Source organism: Pelodiscus sinensis, chromosome 1 (assembly GCF_049634645.1).
Source record: "Pelodiscus sinensis isolate JC-2024 chromosome 1, ASM4963464v1, whole genome shotgun sequence".
Classification (NCBI taxonomy): Eukaryota; Metazoa; Chordata; order Testudines; family Trionychidae; genus Pelodiscus; species Pelodiscus sinensis.
In genome coordinates this window covers 249,725,563-249,746,985 of record NC_134711.1, presented here as the reverse complement: position 1 = coordinate 249,746,985, position 21,423 = coordinate 249,725,563, and the positions used below count along the sequence as shown (strand labels likewise).

Genomic DNA, 21,423 nt, shown 5'->3' with positions numbered 1-21,423 from the left:
CAGTTACCCCTTTATTGAACACAGGTATTTGTGTTTCAGTAACGCATATCTTCCAGGAGGGCATCCAGTCTTTTTTGAGGGCATGGAGATGGAACATTAATCCTGGCTTTAGGAGTCCTAGGGGTTAATCGCCCTGTCTGTTGGAACTTCATGCCTAATTTCTAGCTTAAATTTGTCTAGCTTGAGCTTCCAGTGATTGGTTCTTGTTATCCCTTTTACTTAGGCCAGAATTTTCTCCGCAGGAGGGCACCTACACACAGTAATCAAGCTCCTTGTGTCTATCTTTTTGATAAGCCAAATGGATCAATCTCCTTCAGTGTCTCTCTAAGGCACGTTCACCATCCCATAAATAATTGTTGTGACTTTTTTTCTGCACCTGGATACAATTTTGTAACATGCTATTAAAAAATGTGGACTCCAGAACTGGACAAAATATTGCAGTACTCGTCTCTCTGATGTCGTCCATGGCAGGGGAGGGAAGAGAACCTCCTATCAATTCCTGTTCACTACTGCCCTATTTTCCCCAGGATCACATTAGCCCTTTTTGCTGCCAAATCACACTGAGGCTGTGTCCAGACTCAGGTTTTTTCGGAAAAAGTAGCCTTTTTCCGAAAAAACGTCACCTGCGTCTAGACTGCAGCCGCGTTCTTTCGAAATTAAATCGAAAGAACGCGGCTTTTCTTTCGACGGTGGTAAACCTCATTTTACGAGGAAGAACGCCTTTTTTCAAAAGTGCTCTTTCGAAAAAAGGCATTCTTGAATGCAAACGGGTTTTTCAAAAGAGAGCATCCAGACTGCCTTTCAAAAAAGCGGCTTGCTTTTTCGAAAGTTCTGCTTGCAGTCTAGATGCTCTTTTTCGAAAGAGGCTTTTTCGAAAGTATCTTTTGAAAAAGCCTCTTTCGAAAGAGGCTTGCAGTCTAGACATAGCCTGAGAGTTCATGTTGAGTTGCCCTAAATCCTGTTCAATTACAGCTTTCCAAGGCTCTGTCCTCCATTGTGTAGGTATGGTCCATATCACGGATCCAGGATAATCACACGAGTATTTTCTCTCTCTGGTCTCTCCAGGGCACACTGCTTTTCAGATTTCAAAGCTCCAAACTGTCACCTGTCTTGGGCAGACTCATGTGTGTCTCCCTCTTGATCAGAGTTTTCAATGCTGCACAGACTCCCTGACAGACACTCAAAAATCCCCAGCAAGCCTTTCTGACTAAACGCAGGTGGTTCCTGACAGTTTTTGTTTTGTATGTTTGTTTTTTACCAGTGAACACACAGCTTTTTTCTCAGCAAATACATTTATTTTAAAGGCAATAAATCATACATAGAAAATCGTGCTTGCTTGCTAAGGGCTCACCCATCAGTTTTATGGGATCCTAGTATAAGCCAAATATTTTTTCCAATCTTTTAGCAAGGGTGGGAACCTTGGAGTCTCCCCCAAGCCTTTATGAGAACATAAGAATGGCCATCCTGGGTCAGACCATAGCTCCCCTCTAGCCCAGGGGTCTCCAACCTTTTTAAGCACAAGATCACTTTTTGAATTTAAGTGCAATCCAAGATCTACCTCAAATATAAATACCCTTGCCAGGCCTCCTTCCCACCCCTTTTCCAAGGCAGTACCACTGCTCACTCCATCCTCCTTCTCTTGCCCATCCTCCCTCACTTTCCTCAGGCTGGGGCAGTGGGCTGGGATGCAGGCTCTGGTCTTGGATTAAGGGCTCTGGAGTGTGAGAGGGGCTCTGAGCTTGGGGTAGGCAGTTGGGGTGTAGGAAGGGATTCTAGGTGCAGGCTCTGGGAGGGTGTTTGGATGCAGGGGTGCTCTGGGCTGGGGCAGGGGCTTGGCATGCAGGAGGGGGTTCATGACTTGGGCAGGATTTCAGGATGTGGGCTCCAGCTGGGCACTTCTTACCTCAGGGGGCTCCTGCGTGGTGGTGCAGTGGGGCTAAGGCAGGCTCAGCCCTGCCCTGGCCCACTCCCTAGAGCAGCCAGCAAACTCCATCCCAAGCTCTGTTGTGCCCCCTCTCTGCTTTGTGGAGACGGAAACCGAGTGGGAGGGGGCATCTTGACATCAGCACCCCCCCCCCCCCCCCCCCCCCCCGCTGCCCTGCACAGAAATCAGGAGGGGCAGCTCCAAGGCAAAGGGCAGGAGATGAGCAGCAGTGGGGGAGGGGCAGCTGAAGTGCTGGCACTTGGTAGCCTCTTGGCCAAACCAGTCAGGATCATTTGTCAGAGGCTCCAAGATCTACCAGTAGATCCTGATCTACTACTTGGTGACCACAGACCTAACTCAGTATCCTTTCTTCCAACAGTGGCCAATGCCAGGTGCCCCAGAGGGAATGAACAGAACAGGGAATCATCAAGTGATCCCTCTCCTGTCACCAATTTGCAAATTGCAGCTTCTGACAAACCGAGGCTAGGGACGCCCTTCCTACCCATCCTGGCTAAGAGCCATTGATGGTCCTAACTCCAAGAATTTATATAACTCTTTTTTGAACAGTGTTAAGGTCTTGGTCTTCACCACGTCCTCTGGAAAAGATCCACATGGTAGCAGTTAGATGCTCCAATTGAATTCAAGGCCTCATTGTGCTACTCCCTGTACAAAAATGGAGTCAGAGATGCTCTCTGCTCTGAAGAACTTAAGCGCTTAGGCTATGCCTACACTACAGAGTTCTTTTGGAAAAACAGCCGTTTTTCTGAAAACACTTGCGGTGCATCCACACCTCAAGCGCATTTTTGCACAAAAAAAAATCAAAAGAACAGAGGGGTTTTCCCAGCTTAGGTATTCCTCAGTTTACAAGGAAGCAGTCCTTTTTGCGAAAGAGCTTTTTCACAAAACGGTGTGTGTGGATGGGGAAGGTGGTTTTTTTGCACAAAAAGAGGAAAGAGGAAAAAGCAGAGGTGCCCTAGTGGCCATTCTGTGCATAGCAATCAGTTTACTGTCAAGGGAGAGTCCATGCAGTGTGGATGCTCTCTTTCGCAAAAGCGCATCGCTTTTTTGATGCACTTTTGCAGTGCGGGTGTGCTCTTGCACTAGAAGATTTTGCAGAAGATCTTTCAATAAAAGCTTCTTGAGCAAGAAGCCTGCAGTCTAGACGTAGCCTAAATGAACAGGAAGGGAAAGAGGCACAGAGAGGTCCGAGAATAGGTTAGTGTCAGAATTAGAAATAGAAGCCAGGTCTCTGGACTCCCATTTCAGTCCCCTCTCCTCTGGACCATGGTACCAAGGATATGTCTGCCAGTTTCTGTTAGGAAGAAAACATGCACGGTAGCATAAAATATTTTATAATACCAGTAAGACTAAATAACGTGAATGCAAATAGTATCGTAGGTGTGGGATGTTCATTCTTGAATGTTCCACAGACTATCTATAAGATCATATTTGTTGTGAGCTTAATTTTTGCTCTTTGGGTTCCATGCTAAGCAAGACACTGAATTTCTAGTTTTAAAGTGCATTTCAACTCTGTCATAAGAATATCATTGCTTTACCTGCCCTAAACTAATATCTCTATGTAGAACTAGCTATTTGTTATCTGAGTATTGTGTCCAGATCTGGGCCCCCCACTACAAAAAGGATATGGACGCATTGGAGAGGGTCCAGCGGAGGGCAACCAAAATGATTAGGGGGCTGGAGCATATGACTTATGAGGAGAGGCTGAGGGAGTTGGGTCTGTTTAGTCTGCAGAAGCAAAGAGTGAGGGGGGATTTGATAGAAGCCTTCAACTTCCTGTAGGGAGGTTCCAAAGAGGATGGAGAGAGGCTGTTCTCAGTAGTGACAGATGGCAGAACAAGGAGCAATGGTTTCAAGTTGTGGTGGGAGAGGTCCAGGTTGCATATTAGGAAAAACTATTTCACTAGGTAGGAGGGTAGTGAAGCACTGGAATGGGTTACCTAGGGAAGTAGTGGAGTCTCCATCCCTAGAGGTGTTTAAGTCTTGGCTTGACAAAGCCCTGGCCCGGTTGATTTAGTTGGGATTGGTCCTGTGTAGAGCAGGGGGCTGGACTTGATGACTTTCTGAGGTCTCTTCCAGCTCTATGGTTCTATGATTCTATGATTTGCTAAGTTCATACATTTTTCAAATTTTACACCTTTGCTCACACTTTGCTATTCCAGGGAAACCAGCAGTACCATGGGTGCAGAATCTTGGCAGATTCTACACACCCAGTATCTCCAAGTGAATAGATGCCAGGCTTCCTCTTACTGTGGATAGGTCAAAATTGAGAAGAGCTTAGAATAATGTTTTTATTTACAGATACTTTAAAAGGAAACACTGCATGATTTATAAGTCATACAATATAGAAAATGCAGAATGACAAATGTGATTACTCTGCTTGAGAGCTATCTAAATACATGTTAGGACATATTAGAAATAAATTACATGAAAATATGCAGCTGCTTATAATCATTGTCTGAGATCAGACATGCCTGCTTTGCTGCACCTGTCTCATTCTGTGAGAGCAGTGCAGGGAGGCTGTGCCTTGTGTTTTTGTGGCTGTCAGAAATACTGGCCTTCCCACAGATGCCTGCTTTCCTACATTCAATTTTTAAAGTTTAGAACATAAGCAGTTGGCGGCTTAGGGGCACCCAGAGCATGGGGTTGCTGCATCCCTGACCATCATGGCTAAAAGCCTTTGAATGTATGACTCCATGAATTTATCTAATTCTTTTTTTGAACCCAGTTATTCTTTTACACCATCTTCTGGTAACGAGTTGCAAAGGTTGACTGTGTAGTGCATGAAGAATTACTTCTTTTTGTTTTAAACCTGCTGCCTGTTAATTTTGTTGGGGAACCCATGGTTCTTGGGAAGTAGTGTTCAACACTTCCCTGTTCACTTTCTCCACACCATTCATCATTATATTTTCCTATTTTCCCCTTTCATCCTTAGTCATCTCTTCTCTAAGCTGAGCAGTTTCAGTCTTTTTTAATCTCTCCTCACATGGAAGCTGTTCCATACCCCTATTTTTGCTAATTCTAATATATCTTTTTTGAGATGAGCTGACCGCACACACGCTCAAAATGCATGCTTACCTTGGATTTGTTTAGTTTGACTGATCAGATAGTCAGACACCCATTATAAATATGCATAATGCAGTAGGTCAGCAGTCTTGATTCCTTTTCTTTGGTTTGCTAGGTGAAAACTATGTCCTTTGATATCTTAGAGAGCAGTCATCCATTCTTAATAAACAGCCTTGTCCAACCTAGGCAAAATTAATCTGGGAAAAAGACCTAGGGCCACAGTTTGAACAAAGCCCCTCCATATGCAATTCTTGTTTTAACATAGAGTAAGAGTTGTATTTTCTTTAAATTCCCAATGTTTCATTGTCTCCAATGATATTTATCTAATTGGTACCCGGATTTTGTTCCTTAAGAGAAGATTGCAGTCTGGATATGACTTTATACTGCTGTTACAAGTTGGAAGGTGATGCTGAAAAGTATTTAGACTTCTAGAGTTAATGTTTTGTTACATTTGTTTGGATACTTTTTGACAGTGTTTCTGTTTTACAAGACGTGAGTATGCGAATTGAGTGTATTCAGAAATATAATACTTTTAAAGTATGAATGTGTTGTTTCTCATATCTAACCAAATACTCATTGGCTAGTACTAACTTCCCATTTCTGTACCTCTCTCTTTTTCCTTCCCTCTCTCCACCACTTCAGTTTGGTTCTGTGTGGGATGAACTTTTGTAGGATTATTACTTGACATGTTACGTCATGTTGGCAGTGTTATGCCAAATGTGCCAACCGTTTTACATTTGTTTTCCCTGGTGTTTTGTCTTGAGTGATGTTTGTATGACAATTGTTTGTTGTTGATGGCATTTGAAAATGGTTTAATAAAACAAGTTGAAGTCATTTTAGATTTCTGGAGCCATTAAGTTATTAGAAGTAATCTGAGTCTCTGTTTAAGCAGCAACCTACTAAATGGGTTTACACAGAGATTAATTGGCACTTCTCTTCCATCTGTGTTCTAAAACCAGCCACTTAGAATTCTACAGTTGTATCTTGTTTCTGCAAGTGATGGGCTTTGGTGGTAGCTAAATCTTGTGTACGTTAAGGAAATGTTTTTAATGTTTCTAGTATAGTATTCACTCCTCCTGGATATCTGTTTTATTATTTGCTTTTATAACCCACTTTTTGATAACATTTGATGCATACACAACTGTAAAGGTGCATCATAATCTTTGCTTTGGATAAAAGACAGAGCTATGTAGCACTTTAAAGACTAACAAGATGGTTTATTAGGTGATGAGCTTTCGTGGACCAGACCCACTTCCTCAGATCAAGTGGGTCTGCCCCACAAAAGCTCATCACCTAATAAACCATCTTGTTAGTCTTTAAAGTGCTACATAGTCCTCTTTTGTTTCAGCTACACCAGACTAACACGGCTGCATCTCTGTCACTATTTTACTTTGGATAGGGATTAATTGGTGTCTTAATCAAAACATTTTCTGTTTTCAACAGTATTCATCTGTTTATTTGGGTAACTAATGTACCATAAAATGTGTTTATTTCTAGAAGAGAAATGATTACACTGTAAAATGAAGTACTCACTGGAGTTTCCTTAAATTATGTAATAGTTCTGTTACAATAAAATATATAGAAATTCCAGTGTGGATTGGGGGCCCATTGTTAGCTAGGGCTTGTCTGCACGGGGGAAATCAAGAAAATTAATGCAAATAAACTAATGGTGTAAAATTAAAGTGGTTTAGTTAAATTGCATTAAGCCCTTCTGTGGACACTGTCATTCGGAATTCAAATAGTCTTCACTTAGTTTAATGAAAGGCATTTTAATTATGAACAAGAGTGTCTACATTGCAGTTTGTTTAATCCATGTGCCTAAGTGTGTCTGAGAAGACAAGCCTCTAGTGGACATGGTACAAATCCATATGAAGGGCACAGTCCATGTTTAGAAGAGTTTCAAATACTACAGAGGCTCAGCTGCACCATTCCATGTACATCAGGGCTACTCAACTTTGGAAGCCCCCGGGGCCACAATGATAGAGCACATGCCGAGGGCTGCAGCTGAAGTGTGGTTGCATATATACACACATACATATGCAAATAGCTTCTCTCATACTGACAGGTATGAATAAAAGATTAAGCCTTAAGCTGTGGAGCCGGAACCAAACATGGGGAGTGTGAGCCAGTCAGTACCTCTCAGGCTCTGCCCACAAGGCTAAGCAGCCAGCATTTCCCACAATACCCTGGCACTCCCAGCACCTCCTCCCTGGGGGCTAGAAATGCTGACACCCTGTACCTGTCTGTTCCAGCCAGCCAGTCCACTTGCGTCTTTCAGTGCTCCGATGTGGAGCATGTTCCCAGTGGAGGCCATGTTCAAAGCATCCCACCCATAGGGTGCGTGATAAGCCCTGTGTAAATGCAAACCACACCACGGGCTGCAAACACGCAGGCCGCAGGCCACATTTTGAGTAGCCCTGATGTACATGCTACCTATGTTGATAGTAGGGATTCTCCCATCAGTGTAAGTAAGCCACCTCTCTGAGATCTGGTAGTTAGTTTGATGGTAGAACTCATCTGCCAACCTAGAACTGCCTACACAGGGACTTGGGTTGACTTAATTATGCTGCCCAGGGGTGTGGGTTTTTCATGTGCCTGGCTGAGGCAGTTAAACTGACCTAATTTTCTAGTGTAGGCCATACCTAATTAACATTTGAAGGGGGAAGGGAAGAGGGATATAATCAAACATGTACATTTTTTGTAAGCCAAGTGCCCGCTCACTCACCCTTCAAGCTATTTTTAACTAGCTTATTTTTTATGCCCTGAGGAGGTAACATTAACTGTTACTGGGGAGCAGACCTCCTGCTCACGGCCCACCATGAGTGGAAGGCTGCTGAAGCCCCCACGACTGCCAGCTCCCAGTCTGCACATCTGGGAGTCGGCAGCCACACACAGGGCTGGAAGCAGCTGGGCTGGAGCAGCCCCTGCCCACAGCATGGGGCCACTCCAGCCCAGCCATGGCAGTCCGGGGGTTGCACACCCCCGTTTAATCAATTAACTTATTAAACTTACACTTTATATCCCTATTATGTATTGGGAATTTAGTGTATAAGGAGTGGCATAGAAAAAACCCCAGGAAGATGCCTATTTTTCCCACATCTATTTTTAACTTTCTTTTCTTTTTCTCAAGAAATTAGGAAAATCATTTATTTGGTTTATAAAAATCTCAAGTACCAATCAAAGAGATAACACCTTTTCAAGGGTATAAGAATATTCTTTTATCTGTTTCAAAACTGGTAGGATAATTGTCACCATCATCAGAGGGATGATCAGTGCATTAGTTGGCTCATGTTTTGTAAATTACTGTGAAAATCTAGCTTGTTCTATATAGTGCATCATTATCATTCTATTGTTTGCTGTTAGAGCTGTTCTTGTTAACAAACAGTGTGTGTAACCTTTTCTTGCTTCTATTTCCAGCAAAGAGCTCCAGGGAAAGTTTTGCTGGATGCCGTTTGCAGCCATCTAAATCTTGTTGAAGGTGATTATTTTGGCCTGGAGTTTCCAGATCATAAAAAGATCATGGTATGTGAATAAGTTTCATTTCTTACTTATTGTCATCTATGCATTTCATATACATTGAAGCCCATCCTTCCCCCTCTCCCCCACCTCACATTCAGAGAGCATTTTAAAACATGGCTTTATTAAAGGTTTCATCAGGTTTTGCTCGCTAGTGATGATATAGAACTGTGTTTAAAAACTCATCTTGAACCCTGTTCCTCATTTATGTATGTTGAAGGTAGGAGTGGTGTTGTGACCATAGTAGCTGTTGATATGGAGACTAAATACCATTTGAATTCCCCAATTGGTTTGGATGGTGATAATGGTAAAATCCTTCCTGGCAGATGGGAAAAGTCACCAAGAACACAGTTCCATAAAAGACACCTTTTTTTTATTCAAAAGGGATGGGGGGAGGGGGAGTCACTATTTTTGGTTTATTACATTTGCTATTTTTTTTCTTTTAGTCAGTGATAAAAATCCTATTCAGGGAGTTCTGTGGGTGCTTGGTATGTCATCTTGGTCTCTGAAAATAAATGCTGCAGACAAATAATGCATCATAATATCTTTGCCCCAGTCTATTATATAGAGAAAGTGTATTAATAGAGTCACACGAGTTTTCATTTTAGAAATTCCATTTTGCTTTTAATCTTAATGCAGTGGTCTCCAACCTTTTTACACTAAAGATCATTTTTTTAAATGTCAGAACAAGCCAAGATCTACTGCCCAATCCTTCCCCCAAAACCCCACCCCTTCCTTGAAGCCCCGCTCTCTCTATTCTCCTCCTCTCCATCACTTGCTATCCCCAGCCTTTATACATTCTACACTGCCAGTTTTTTTTCGATTCTTCTCTAGGAAGAGGTTTTTCCAACATTTGGCCTGTCTAGACTGGACCAAATGTCAGAAAAAATCCTTCTTTCGGAAGCCCCCTTATTCCTCCTGGAAAGAGGAATACAGGGGTTACGGAAAGAGAATGTTTGCTCTTCCACAAAAAAAGAAGAAGAACAAACGTGTCACTAGACGTGGAAGAGTTTTTCCTGGAATCCTGGAAAAAGTCCTATAGTCTAGCCATACCCTCACTGGGTTGAGGCAGGATGTGTGGGCTCTGTGGTAGGAATGAGGGATTTGGGTGTGGGAAGGGTGCAAGCTCTGGGAGGAAATTTGGATGCAGGAGGAGGTGGATAAGGGAACACTAGCTCAGGGAGAGGGCTCCAGGCTGGGAGTGTTGGGGTCAGATGGAGGGTTGGGGTACTAAGTGAGCCACAGGCTTGTGGATGTGAGGGTGCAGGAATTTGGGTTGAGGTATGTGAGGGGCTCAGGGCAGGGGGTTCCACTGTATGATAGGCTCAGATGTAGGGTTGGGTTGTGTGTGCAGGAGTGTTATGATGCTGTGGCCAGATTGGGGGTTGGCCCCAATTTGGGATTTGTTGGCCAGGCTTCATTTTTAAATAAAATACCATGTCAAACACAAAAAGTTTCTTCCATTGTCTTTATTTATGAGAAGGGCAGGGAACCTGTTTTGAGTCGGGGTCACTGACCCACAGAAAAGTCAGTTGGGGCCACACAAGGGAGATGCAAAAAAATAACTCCTCCAAGCCCCCTCCCCCCCGCAAGCCTCACTAATGTGGCACCAACGGTGCTGGTGGGAGCAGGGGACATTGTACCGGGGAAGGGTGCTAGTGGGCATCGGACAGGGTGCCAGTGGGGGTAGGGGATAGGGTTCTGCAGCAGGGGACAAGATGCCAGTGGGATCAGGGGACAGGGAGTCCCCTGCACCTGCTTCCTCCTGGGACTCCTTCCCCCCTCCCCCCCGCAGAGAAGGGAAGCCCCAGCACATGCCTCCTCTGGGGATGGCTCCCCTCTCCGTCCCCTGCAAGTTCCTGGCATGCCACAGACCTGGAAGAGGGGAGCAGCCAGCACACTTCCGGAACTCCGCAGCTGCAGGACTTCTGTCCACCCCGCAGGAAGCCGGCACTACCTCCATTGTTGCTGGAGATAAGGGGGGGAGGGGCGAATGCCTCGCGATCGACAGGTTTGTGACCACGGTCTTAAAGTGTCACTGTGGCCAACTGAATTGTCTCGGTTAGTTGGATGCTGTGGCCATTGCATTTTTGCCTATACTTGATGCTTTGCCCATCTTCTGAATTCTGCCCCATTACACCATGCAGCTTAAAGGATATACACATTGGGGCAGTTATTTTAACTTCCTGTTTGAGGGGGGCAGTAATTTTTAATGGGGATGGGAGAGGGTTTATCACTAGTGTTTTTGTGCACATTTTTTTTTTTTAGAGAACACAAATTAATATTTATATAGTTCCGGGGTAATGGTTATTGAGAACAGAACAGAAAAGTGGACAGTAATATAGTTAATATATAGTTAATTTAAATAGCAATAAATCACAGCCTTTCTTTTCGATTTACTTGAAGCATTAATTTTAATAGCTAATTTCACAAGCTTCAGTGCAGCCTCAACTGTCATTTTGGTAACTCTTATTGACAGTAGTTAAAAATAATGTATTAATATAGATGTGTAATAGTGGCTCTGAAGGCAGCGCAGAAGTGAAGATAGTAATATCACAGCTCCCTAAAATAACCTTGTGACCCTCAAATTGAGAAGTGCTGGTCTCCCATGTAAAATCTGTATAGTATAGGGTAAAAGTACATGAAAGACCAGTTTTCACAGTCTGTGATGCATTTTTCATGGCCATTTATTTGGTGTGGAGACCCAGCTATATTCTATAGTGAGTCTATACAGTTATGCTAAGAAAATATACAGATTTTTGACTTGTGTTTGTAAACAAAGTTATACTCCTGACAGTAAATGTAATTTGGCCTCTGTGTGTATAGTTATTTTTATAACTATGTAGACTGTTTACTTATAAGCTATAATATCTATTTGCAACATGGATAGGGTTGCCAGATACTTTAAAAAAAAATCCCAAACATATCAGGAAAAAAATTGGTTGACCCCTCCCCCCCCCCCCCAAAAAAAAAGTTGCTGCACCTTTAAATTCCCATGCTCCCTGCCCGATGTGGCAGGGGAAAAATGTTCCTGCCGGCCTCCCATCCGAGAAAAACAGAAAATACCGGACATTTTATATGTCCAATATTTTCTGGGTGTTTTTTTTTTTAACTGGACAGAAGACGCAATTACCAGACTGTCCAGGTGAAAACAGGACACCTGGCAACCCTAAACATGGATGGGTTGAAGTTGCTTTTGGGGAAAAACATGATCCACAATGTGGAATTTTACATCATAAATAACCTAGAATTTGCATCTAATTGCTTTGCTTTTTAAAAAAAATTATCTGTATACACTCCATTTACATTTATTTGAATATGATTCATTGCTTTTTCAAATAGTGTATAATGCAAGATAAAAATAAATGCCTGAGTGTGTTTGTTTGGATGTTACCATATTCAGATGTATTCAAACACAGGTCTACTTAGTGCAATGTGTAGGGTTCCAGATCACAAATACTTGTAGGTTTGTATGCCTGGCAAGCTGTAGCATGGGGGTGGAGAAGCTCCAGCCTGTAGATGGGATCCGGGCCTCCTCTTATCTTCATGTGGCCTGCTGCAAATCTCTGCGCTGTGGGGCCAGAAGCCACAGTGTGTACTTGCAGCCCCTAGGTGCAGGGGAGATGAGGGAAGCTCGGCTTCATGTTCTGCCTCTGCTCCCAGTCATAGCTCCCATTGGTTGGGAAACGCGGCCAATGGAGCTGTGGGGGCGGTGTCTGTGGGTGGGGCAGGCATGCACTAAGCAGAGCGGCCTGCACATGGCAGCTACAGCTGGGAGAAGGGCACAAGCAGAACAGGCAAGGCGCCTGCCTTAGTCAAATTGCACTGCCAACTGTGAGCCACCCCAGATGAGCACAGTCCAGTAGGGTTGCCAGATAGTGTCAACAAAAATCCTGGACACAATTGATATAACATCACAATCTACATTACATCTTATTTAGAAAATACCGGACATTTATATTTTCTCAATTTGTTTCCCGAACAGAAAGCTCAAATACTAGACTGTCCGGTTCAAAACCGGACACCTGGCAACACTACAGTCCAGCCAGAGCACACACCTTGAACCCCCTGCTCCAGGTTGGAATCTCCACACCCTCCCCCTAAATCCCTCCAGACTCTGTACACTTACCCCCAATCACCTGCCTCAGGTCACGGCTCCATCTCAACTCTCTCCCTGCACACACACATACCCTGACTCCCTGCCTGAGCCCATTCCCACACTCCAGATTCCTTCGCTCCAGCCTAGAGCCCTCTCCTGTACCTCAAACCCTCATCCCCAGTAATGTGAGCATTACCTGATTGCTGCCACAGCCCGCCTGAGCCCAGGGCTATGGACAGAACTACTGAACCCCTGGGCAAGGTGTGTGTGGGGGGAGAGGGCAGCTCCAGGACCCAGAAGAGGAGGGATTGGGACTAGTGTCCCCCAACCATGCTTCAGCTCTGCCTGGCTCCCACTGCTCAGAGCTCCAGGGGTGATTTAAAGAGCCAGGAACTCCAGCCGCTACAGTGATAGCGATGGCCAGGAACTTCAAGCCCTTTTAAATTTCCAGGCCCTGAGGCAGCTGCCCCTTCCCTCCTGCATGTAGGTGGCCTTTCCTGAGCTCCTGGCTCCCCACTGGGGATCAGAGGCTGGAGGGTTCTGATTCCCAGCAAGCCAGGGATGTGAGTGGCAGCTTCCACAGCAGCCAGATGAGGTATTTAACCCCCTCTCTCCTGGACTCTCCTAAGTAACGTCCAATGGGGAGGAGGAGTGGGAGAGTATGGGGGTGCATAATAGGGGATGGCGTAGGGCCCCATAAATTCTAAGAAGGGCCCTGATTCTGTAGTAACTCCCTGTTTTGCTTTGACAAAGAGATACGGGGTAAGGAATTGGCTCTCTGAACGCACAGTTTCCACAGTGATCAGCTATACAACTTCCCTTATGCAGGGCTAGATCATAGTCTAGCCCAAAATAAATAGTACAGAATCGTATGCTACTGGGTGAAATACGGGATGCCCGGATTCTTGTAACTTGCTCATTTCTCAGTCGTCTTTTTCTTTTCTACAAAATTGTCAAGTACATATTCTTCACTGAAGGATTGTGTACATACCAAATTGTAACCTCTAAAACAAAACAGTCAAGTTATCAGAGTGCTAAAGAATGTCAAAACTAGTTTAACGAGTGAACACCACCATTTTCCCATCCTTGAGTAAATAAAAAATGACCAAATAGATTTTCTTCACACTTTCACACTTTCCATGAAGGAGGAGAAAAATTACTTTATGAAGTGGAGAAGAATGAGAAATGTCATCCCACAATATGCTTTTTTTAAATATATATTTTTATAAGATCATAGGAGAATAGTGCCTCCAAGGAACTACCTCGGCTCTGTAATATCTATGAAAATTAATAGTAATGGCAACAATTTTGACTGAAGCATTTGTGTGTGTGTCTAGTTCCTGCGGCTGAGTCTACAATATGGATATTTCTGCCTAATTAAAAACTGTTCCAGGTCAACTTTAATTTGTGTGTGCGTAATAAAAATATAGTTACTTTTTTCCTTAAAGTATGATGATTAATCTGCTCTTTGGGGCAAATTTTTATGGTTTTTAGATTGTTCTGTATGCCATTTCAACGCTATCACCATTCCTCACATAACTTTGCATGTGATTATATAACTGAGTGCGGTGAGATGTTTGTGTCTCAAACCTCTTCCGTTTCACATTGGTTGTTTGGCCTCTCCCTGTGTTTGCTGCTCACTGTAGCCTTTTGTAATACACCTCGTCTCTGTCCGTGTTCTTTTGATTGAGATCAGGAGTGGGGCTTTAGGGTCTAGACAGTGTTTTCTCTGAACACTTCTCAGAGATTGAAGGGCTTGCCATGCTCAGGAGCCAGTCTGTTTAAAACACAAAACAGTAAAAATATGAATTGTTTAAAACAGAGAATAAGATCAAAACGACTTGGCAAAACATAACACATCTGAGTACTTTGCAAAAGCGCAGTGATCGAGGCAAGACGAGAGAGAATACTACATAGCTAGAGTAAAATACTCTCTCTCATTCTTTGAGCTGCATGTCTGCCTCACCCTGCTCTTCACAAAGAATCCCTCCTCCAACCGTATCTAAGTGCTTGGTATTAGTTTGTTGCCCTATCACAGGATGTCATCTCAACATTTTCATACATCCTCCTTGAGGAAGAAATCGTCTCCTAATCACTCCTCTGAGTTTAGTCTTCTGCTCTCCTAGGCTCATGTCTGAAGCCCCTATTGCCCACATCTTTAGACTAATTCAGACGATAGTCTCTTGATTTGCATTGTCATCGTTCCTTGCAATAGGAGCTGGTATGTGTTCTCTTGAGGGATACATCCTGTTTCTGTCCCTACTCCCTTAGAGGCACACTAGGGAGCCCTTTAAGTTCCTCTTATCAGTTTTTCCTTTTTCATAGTTAAATCACATCTTTTTTGAGTCCTGGCCCCAGTGCCACTATGGGGCATGGACGTGCAACGTGCATCTGACGCTGGAGAATTGCTTGCAAGAAGCATCCATTGGTCTGTGTCTGCCCCAGATCTCCCCCACTAACCGCATCAGGGGGTTCTCTCTTACTGGTGCATTGCCTGAGTCGGAATCCTCCAGTGTCTCAAGCTCCTTTCTCTTCATCCTGTACATCTATTCAGAGGTTTATTCTTCTTTAGTGTTCGTGCTTCGATAGTTATGGCTGGTTAGTTATAGAGTCCGCACCCCTGGGAACCCTTCCAGTCACCCAGCTTCAATTTAGCTTCTGCCCAGGTTTTTGGGCTTCGTATGCTGCATTTCTTGCCCTGAGCCTTTTTCTCTCAGTGGTGACCACCAATGCTCTATCTGTTGCCAGGTGGGAGGGGGAGGCGGCACAGGTCCCCGTCAAACACCTTGTCTGACTTCCCTTCCCTAGCAGAATACAGTAGGGTTGCCAGATGGCTGAAACAAAAATACCGAACCCCTCCTTCCCCCCCTCCAAAAAAAACCACCGGGAAAAACTTTTGTCGAAGGGGAAGAAAAAAGGGGGGGGGGAGACCGGGCCAGGAAAGGAGTGGTGCTGGCTGGGGAAGGAAATGGGGGGGCAACGGGAAGCAGGGCTGATTGTGGGGGAGGGGGATTGGGCGGAACAGGACTGGCCGCAGGATATCGGGAGAGGTGGGGCAGGGCTGGCCGGGAGTAAGGGTGGGCGGGAAGCACAGCTGGCCGGGGGAGGGGGGGGGGTTCAGTGGTGCTGGCTGGGAGGAAGAGGGGTCAGGAAGCAGAGCTGGTGGGAAAGGGTGTAGTGGCACTGGCTGGGAGGAAGGGGGGTGGGAAGCACAGCTGGCGGGAGCGGGGAGAGGTGTAGTGGCGCTGTCCAGGGGAGATCAGGAAGAGGAACGGGATAGTGGGAAGCAGAGCTGTGTGGCGGGTGGGGGGGGCGCTGGCCAGGGAAGATGAGGAGGGGAGTGGGGGAGAACCAGCTAGCCGGGAAGGGGGGGAAGGGTGAGCAAATTGGCTGGCGGAGAGTGGGACTGACCTGGGCACTTGCTGCCTGTCCTGCGCAGGCTCCCGGCGATGCATAAACGAGGAGAAGGCTTCCCCTCCTCTTCACGCTCAACCAACTGAGGGCTCCCTGCCTCCCAGCTACTCCCCCTGCCCACGCCAAGCTTCCGTCCGGTGCGCAGTCGGAAAAATCAGAAAATACCGGATATTGCACATGTTCTGTATTTTCTGATTTTTTTTACCGGACTGAGCGCGCAAATACCGGACTGTCCGGTACAATACTGGACACCCGGCATCCCTAGAATACAGCAGGCACTAAAGCTCGCACTTCAGATGCACCTCATGGAGCAGGTGTGGCAGCGCGTCGGGGTTCCCCCGCCTCCTGCACCCCTGTAGTGGCATGAACAGACTCCACCAGCCAGTAGAATAGAGGGAGTTTATTGCTTCTCCAGGATACAGCACAGCATAGATATAATCCAGTTACAGGGCCAGGCCTAGGATAATCCTTGAGAAGGGGGAGACTGGGTCCTTAAATCCCAGCCCCCTGCTTAGGCTGCTTTCTCTATGATTCCAGACAGAAACTAAAACCCTCTTCCAGCTCTGCCCCCCAGCCAGAGGCTGGATCTCGCCCTCCTTCCTTTGTCTCCTTCCCTGGGAGCCAACTGGTTGGACAGGTTGGGAGCCACTTGCATAATGACCCCTGTCCTGCTGGGCCGTGTTACAAACAGCCGCCAGTGGGGGTCACCCACAGTCCACTGCCCAGCATAGCAACCAGCAAGGTACCAACACTACATGACAGCAGGTGATGAGCAGTCAGGAGTAAGGCCCTGCAGCTGCGGCTGCTCAGTACTCCTGGCACCCTAATGAGCCAACCCAAGGGACCGCCCTGCCTGATTGGCTGAGGAGCTCAGCAGGCCAGTTCTTAAACCCAGCATCAACAGCTCACTGGCAGCTCAGTACACACACAGCTACGGACCCTCTGCTTCCCTGTGTTCATCTCTTTCCAAGCCTGCATCCAGCTTTGCTCTTCTTCAGCCCCAGCCACGATCTTGCCCTGCACCCAGTCTTGTTCCTGTCCTGGCCCAGCCTTCCCTCTGCCTCAGCATCTCCTACCCTCCCTGACTCCTGGTAACATGATTCCTGTGCTCTGATTCCTGACTTTAGCTCTGCCTTGACTCTTGGTTCTGTCCTTCAGACTCTGACTTGGTTCTGACACTGTTGGGATCCTTGACTTTCACTTCAGCCACTAAGTGTGACCGTCTACAGTCCAGTGCACTGACGTGGGACGCCCATCAGACTCAGGCCATAAATGTGCACCTGTATATTGGCCATAGTCAGAAAGGGACATGCCCATTAGCTCTGTGCCTAACTCCAGAGCAGAGAGGGGCAGAAGGAAGGACCCTCTGACTTGTCTCCCTTGTGAGAGTAAGGGGCATTTTTGCTAACAAGCTGATTCCCCTCTTAGACCTTCTAAGAAAAAACATCCTTCTCCAACCCCATCCAGCTGAGGTGAGCCTATAGGCATAGGCTACAGTAATTTAGATCATTCTGTGTTGCATGGGCCTAGTCAGAAGACACATAGAACCAGGCTTCTTCTGTATGGCTTTTGCATTGACCTCAACATCATACTTTTATGTGGACATTCATCCCTCTTGCAGATGATCCCTCAGGTTTGTGTTGGGGGTCACACCACTCTCAGTAGAGAATGCTGCTGTGTTGAGTAGCTACAGATTGAAGCTCCGAAATCCAGGACTTTCTGGTCCGGCAATATCCATGGTCCGGTACCTGAGGGTGAGAACTGGCTGGGAGCTCCAGTGGAATTGGTGAGCCCTGTCCCCGGGAAACCCTGGTTGGGTGGGACAGCAGAGGGACTAGCAAGCCCCATCCCCGGGGAGCCCTGGCTGGGCAGGGCAGAAGCAGGGCAGCTGGCAAGCCCCATTCCTGGGGATTCCCGGTCAGGTGGGGGAGAAGCAGGGCTATGGCTGCTGGGTCGCGCTGTTCCCAGGGAGCCCCAGCAGGCCGAAGCCCAAGTCCAAGCCCTGCCGGCTGGAGCCCAAAAGCAATGAGGCTGGAGCGGAGCCAGCCAGAGGGAGAGGGAGTGTCCTGGGATGCTGGTGGCAGGAGACCTCTCCTAATCCAGCGAATTTCCCTCATTTGGGGTGGGGCAGGACCTGAGGGTGACAGACAAGGGAAGTCCAACCTGTACAACTTCCAGGATCTTCACAAAACTGTTCTGAAAAGTAGCAGCTCAGGCAAGGTGACACCACAGTCTTCTCATATTGGGACAACTGACGTCTGACCAGCAGGTCTTGCCTGTAAGTCTCAACATCAGACATGTTGCTGCTTCTTTCAGCATCCCTGGAAATGGGTGTAAACATGGGGGAAAATCTCGCCAATACTCCCAATAGAACGTATGGGAGTGACAAATGATTCAATTAAAGTGAGAGCCTGTCTTTCCAGGGTCAGATTTCATGAGAAAGGCACGCTCTCAGACCTGATTACACAAAACACTTGATCATGAATTTGGACTGAGCTGTATTGTCATGTATTTCTGTAATGCCATTTGCTCAAGTCCGTTTTTGTTGCTTGTAAGCATGGTTCTAAACTGGGCATGTAGCGAGCAAGCACAGCATGAATCCCATAGTAATAGTTCCCTCTGAGGTGAGGGCCCTTCTAGCATAAAGGTATGCCCCTTGATGTGTGTGAAACATCATCCTATTGGCACTAGATCACCTCGGGCATCCAGAATTCCTTGGTGTGACTGATGGCAAAATGCTTGCTGAGGCTGTCCCAAGTAGGAGTTTTCTGATTTGGCAGTCAAAATGCTTGACTGATTGGGAAACTCCCTCTTGAGAAGTAGAAAATAAACTGCTCCAGGAAAAGCCCAAGGTCCATACCCTAGGTCCATTGCACTCCTCGTACCTTGGACCAGTCACTTTTGGTTATGAGTTCCCTTCCACTCTGCTGCTACCTTGAGCTCTACAGAAATTTGACTAGACAGCCTTCTTTCTTCCAGCTGGCCCAAAGCCAGACAATTTTGGTTTCCAGGCCTCCTTCAAATATCATCCTGTCCAGCTATCAACATTAGAACCTGTGCGGATATCCTGACCTACAAAAGTGGTGGGGTCAGGCTTCCTGGCCCCCGTGCTCTGTATCTCATGGTATGGTATTTGATTTGTCAGCCTAGAACTCTCCTGCTCTAAAGCCATACAGGTCATCCTTAATGGTAGCAGAAAGGACTCTTCTAGAAAATACTACCTGTCCAAATGGAGGAGATTTTCTGTCTTGACCCAGCAAAGCCATATAACCCCAGCGACAGCAAATATTTCAGCTGTTTCGGAATATCTTCTTACCTTCAAGACGATGGGCCTCTTAGCTCAGTGCACTTTCACTTAGTGCATGTTGCCTGCCAATGGACAGTTGCTCAATCTTTATATGCTTGGTAACAGCCAGGGTTTTGAAGGGCCTGATCAGAACCTTTCTGTCAGTCAAAAAGCTAGGTCCTGACTAGGATCTTAATGTAGTGCTCTCTGTGCTCCGTTAGCGATGTGATCTATGTCTCACCTGTCAATTAAGTTCACCTTCCTTATTGCCCAGAGGGTAGGTGAACTAGAAGCATTAGTGGTTGACTCACCTTACATTATATTTAATCAGATTCATGTCTTGCTATGACTACATCCTGAAATTCATTCCTAAAGCTGTTTCAGAACTGCATGAAAAAGTCAGTTCTTTTACTTGTATTTTTTCCAAAGTCCCATCCCTTTAGTGTGGGGAGACTTGAGATGAACACTGGCATCTTACTACAGAGAAGAAACCGATCAGAAAATCACCTCCAGTGTTTGTTACCATGCAGAATGCATGTGAAGATGAGCCATATCCTCTCAGAGAATCTCTGTGTACCCAGGGCTGTACACTACTCCTGGGATTCTCAGCTGTTACCTTTCTGAAGCTGCCCCTAACATGCTGTAAAGATTCCATAGCCTACTGTGCCATAGCAACTGTTTTTCTGCATATAAAAATCCAGGTCAGTATTAAGGGGTGACAAGCAGGGCAATTGTCCCAAACCCCACACTACAGCAGGCACTGTGAAGCTAAATTGCTCAGGAATTGGCTTCAGCCCCGGGTTCAGTCCTGCATGGTGGGGCTTTGGGTCTCTGCTCTGGACCCTAGCGAGTCTAGTGCTGACCTTACCTGTTAGATCCCCTGAAATTTGCTTGCTATCCCCTCATGGTGCCCCACCCAGGCCTCTGGTTGAGAACCGCCATCCTCGTCTGTGAGGTTATGTCTAGGCTACATGTCTCCGTCGACGGAGCCATGTAGATGAGTTTACTAGACATAGGAAAATGAAGCGGCAATTTAAATAATCGCCGCTTCATTTACATCAAAATGGCTGCTGCGCTGTGCCGATCAGCTGTTTGATGGCACAGCGGGGCAGTCTGGATGCTCTGCGGTTGACAATGGAAGCCTTTGTCGACCGCTCCGTTATGCCTCATGGAATGAGGTTTACTGGAGCGGTCAACAAAGGCTTCTTTTGTCGACTGCGGAGCATCCAGACTGCCCCACTGTGCTGCCAAACAGCTGATCGGCACAGTGCAGCGGCCATTTTGATTTAAACGAAGCCGCTTCATTTTCCTGTGTCTAGTAAACTCATCTACGTGGCTCCGTCGACGGAGTCAAGTAGTCTAGACATACCCTCAGTTAGTATAGCTTTCCCCCTCACGTGAGGAAAAGGCTCTCTCCAGAGGGACACAGTAGCTTCAGTAGCATTACTTCGAGAGATGCCTCTGGTTTATATTTACAAGGCAATTACGTGGAGTTCCATCCACGTATTCACGAGACTTTACTTGGTGTAGAAGTCCTTCTGTGTCCTCACACCCACCATCTCTTGGAGTACTACTTGTCAGTGGCCATCAGCAGAATACTCTTGGGCAGTGTTGCCTCTAATCGTTTACATCCATTTGAGGAGTTTTTCCATCCATGTGCACAGAGGCATGTGTGAATGTACACCACCAGTAGAAATAAAAAAACTAGCTATGGGTGCTCTGCTAATCAGCTGGACGGCAATTAAAATGTCTCCTGACCGACTGCACGCACACACGCACACACCCCCCACACACCCCAGACTTATTGGTTAATCATGTAGATGACATCCCTAGTGCAAACATGTGCTAACAGAATCTACTTGCAAGATGGGCTAACAGACTCTACTTGCAAGAATTCTCCTGTCTCAGGAGCATGGAGCACATGCATACCCCAGGGGAATACATATAGGGACCACACATCTCAAAGAACTCCAGTTACAGTAAGATAAGGAACTCCCTTTGACTGCCCCTGATACAGAGACACAGTTTCACTTTAATTATTTTAAAATCTGGAGTGAATGAGGTAGAAATATACCCCTTAATCTTGTGGTGTCCAATCAG

At 46.0% G+C, this 21,423-nt stretch overlaps 1 protein-coding gene across 8 annotated transcripts in view; it reads left to right on the top strand.

The window, feature by feature from the left end:
- Positions 1-21,423, top strand: part of FARP1 (FERM, ARH/RhoGEF and pleckstrin domain protein 1) — a 307,710-nt gene that overhangs the window by 182,975 nt on the left and 103,312 nt on the right. For all 8 annotated transcript variants that reach the window (XM_075918778.1, XM_075918777.1, XM_075918776.1 and 5 more), the window contains exon 3: positions 8,426-8,530. In XM_075918778.1, coding sequence (XP_075774893.1) covers positions 8,426-8,530 — 105 coding nt within the window. The remainder of the gene's footprint in view (positions 1-8,425; positions 8,531-21,423) is intronic.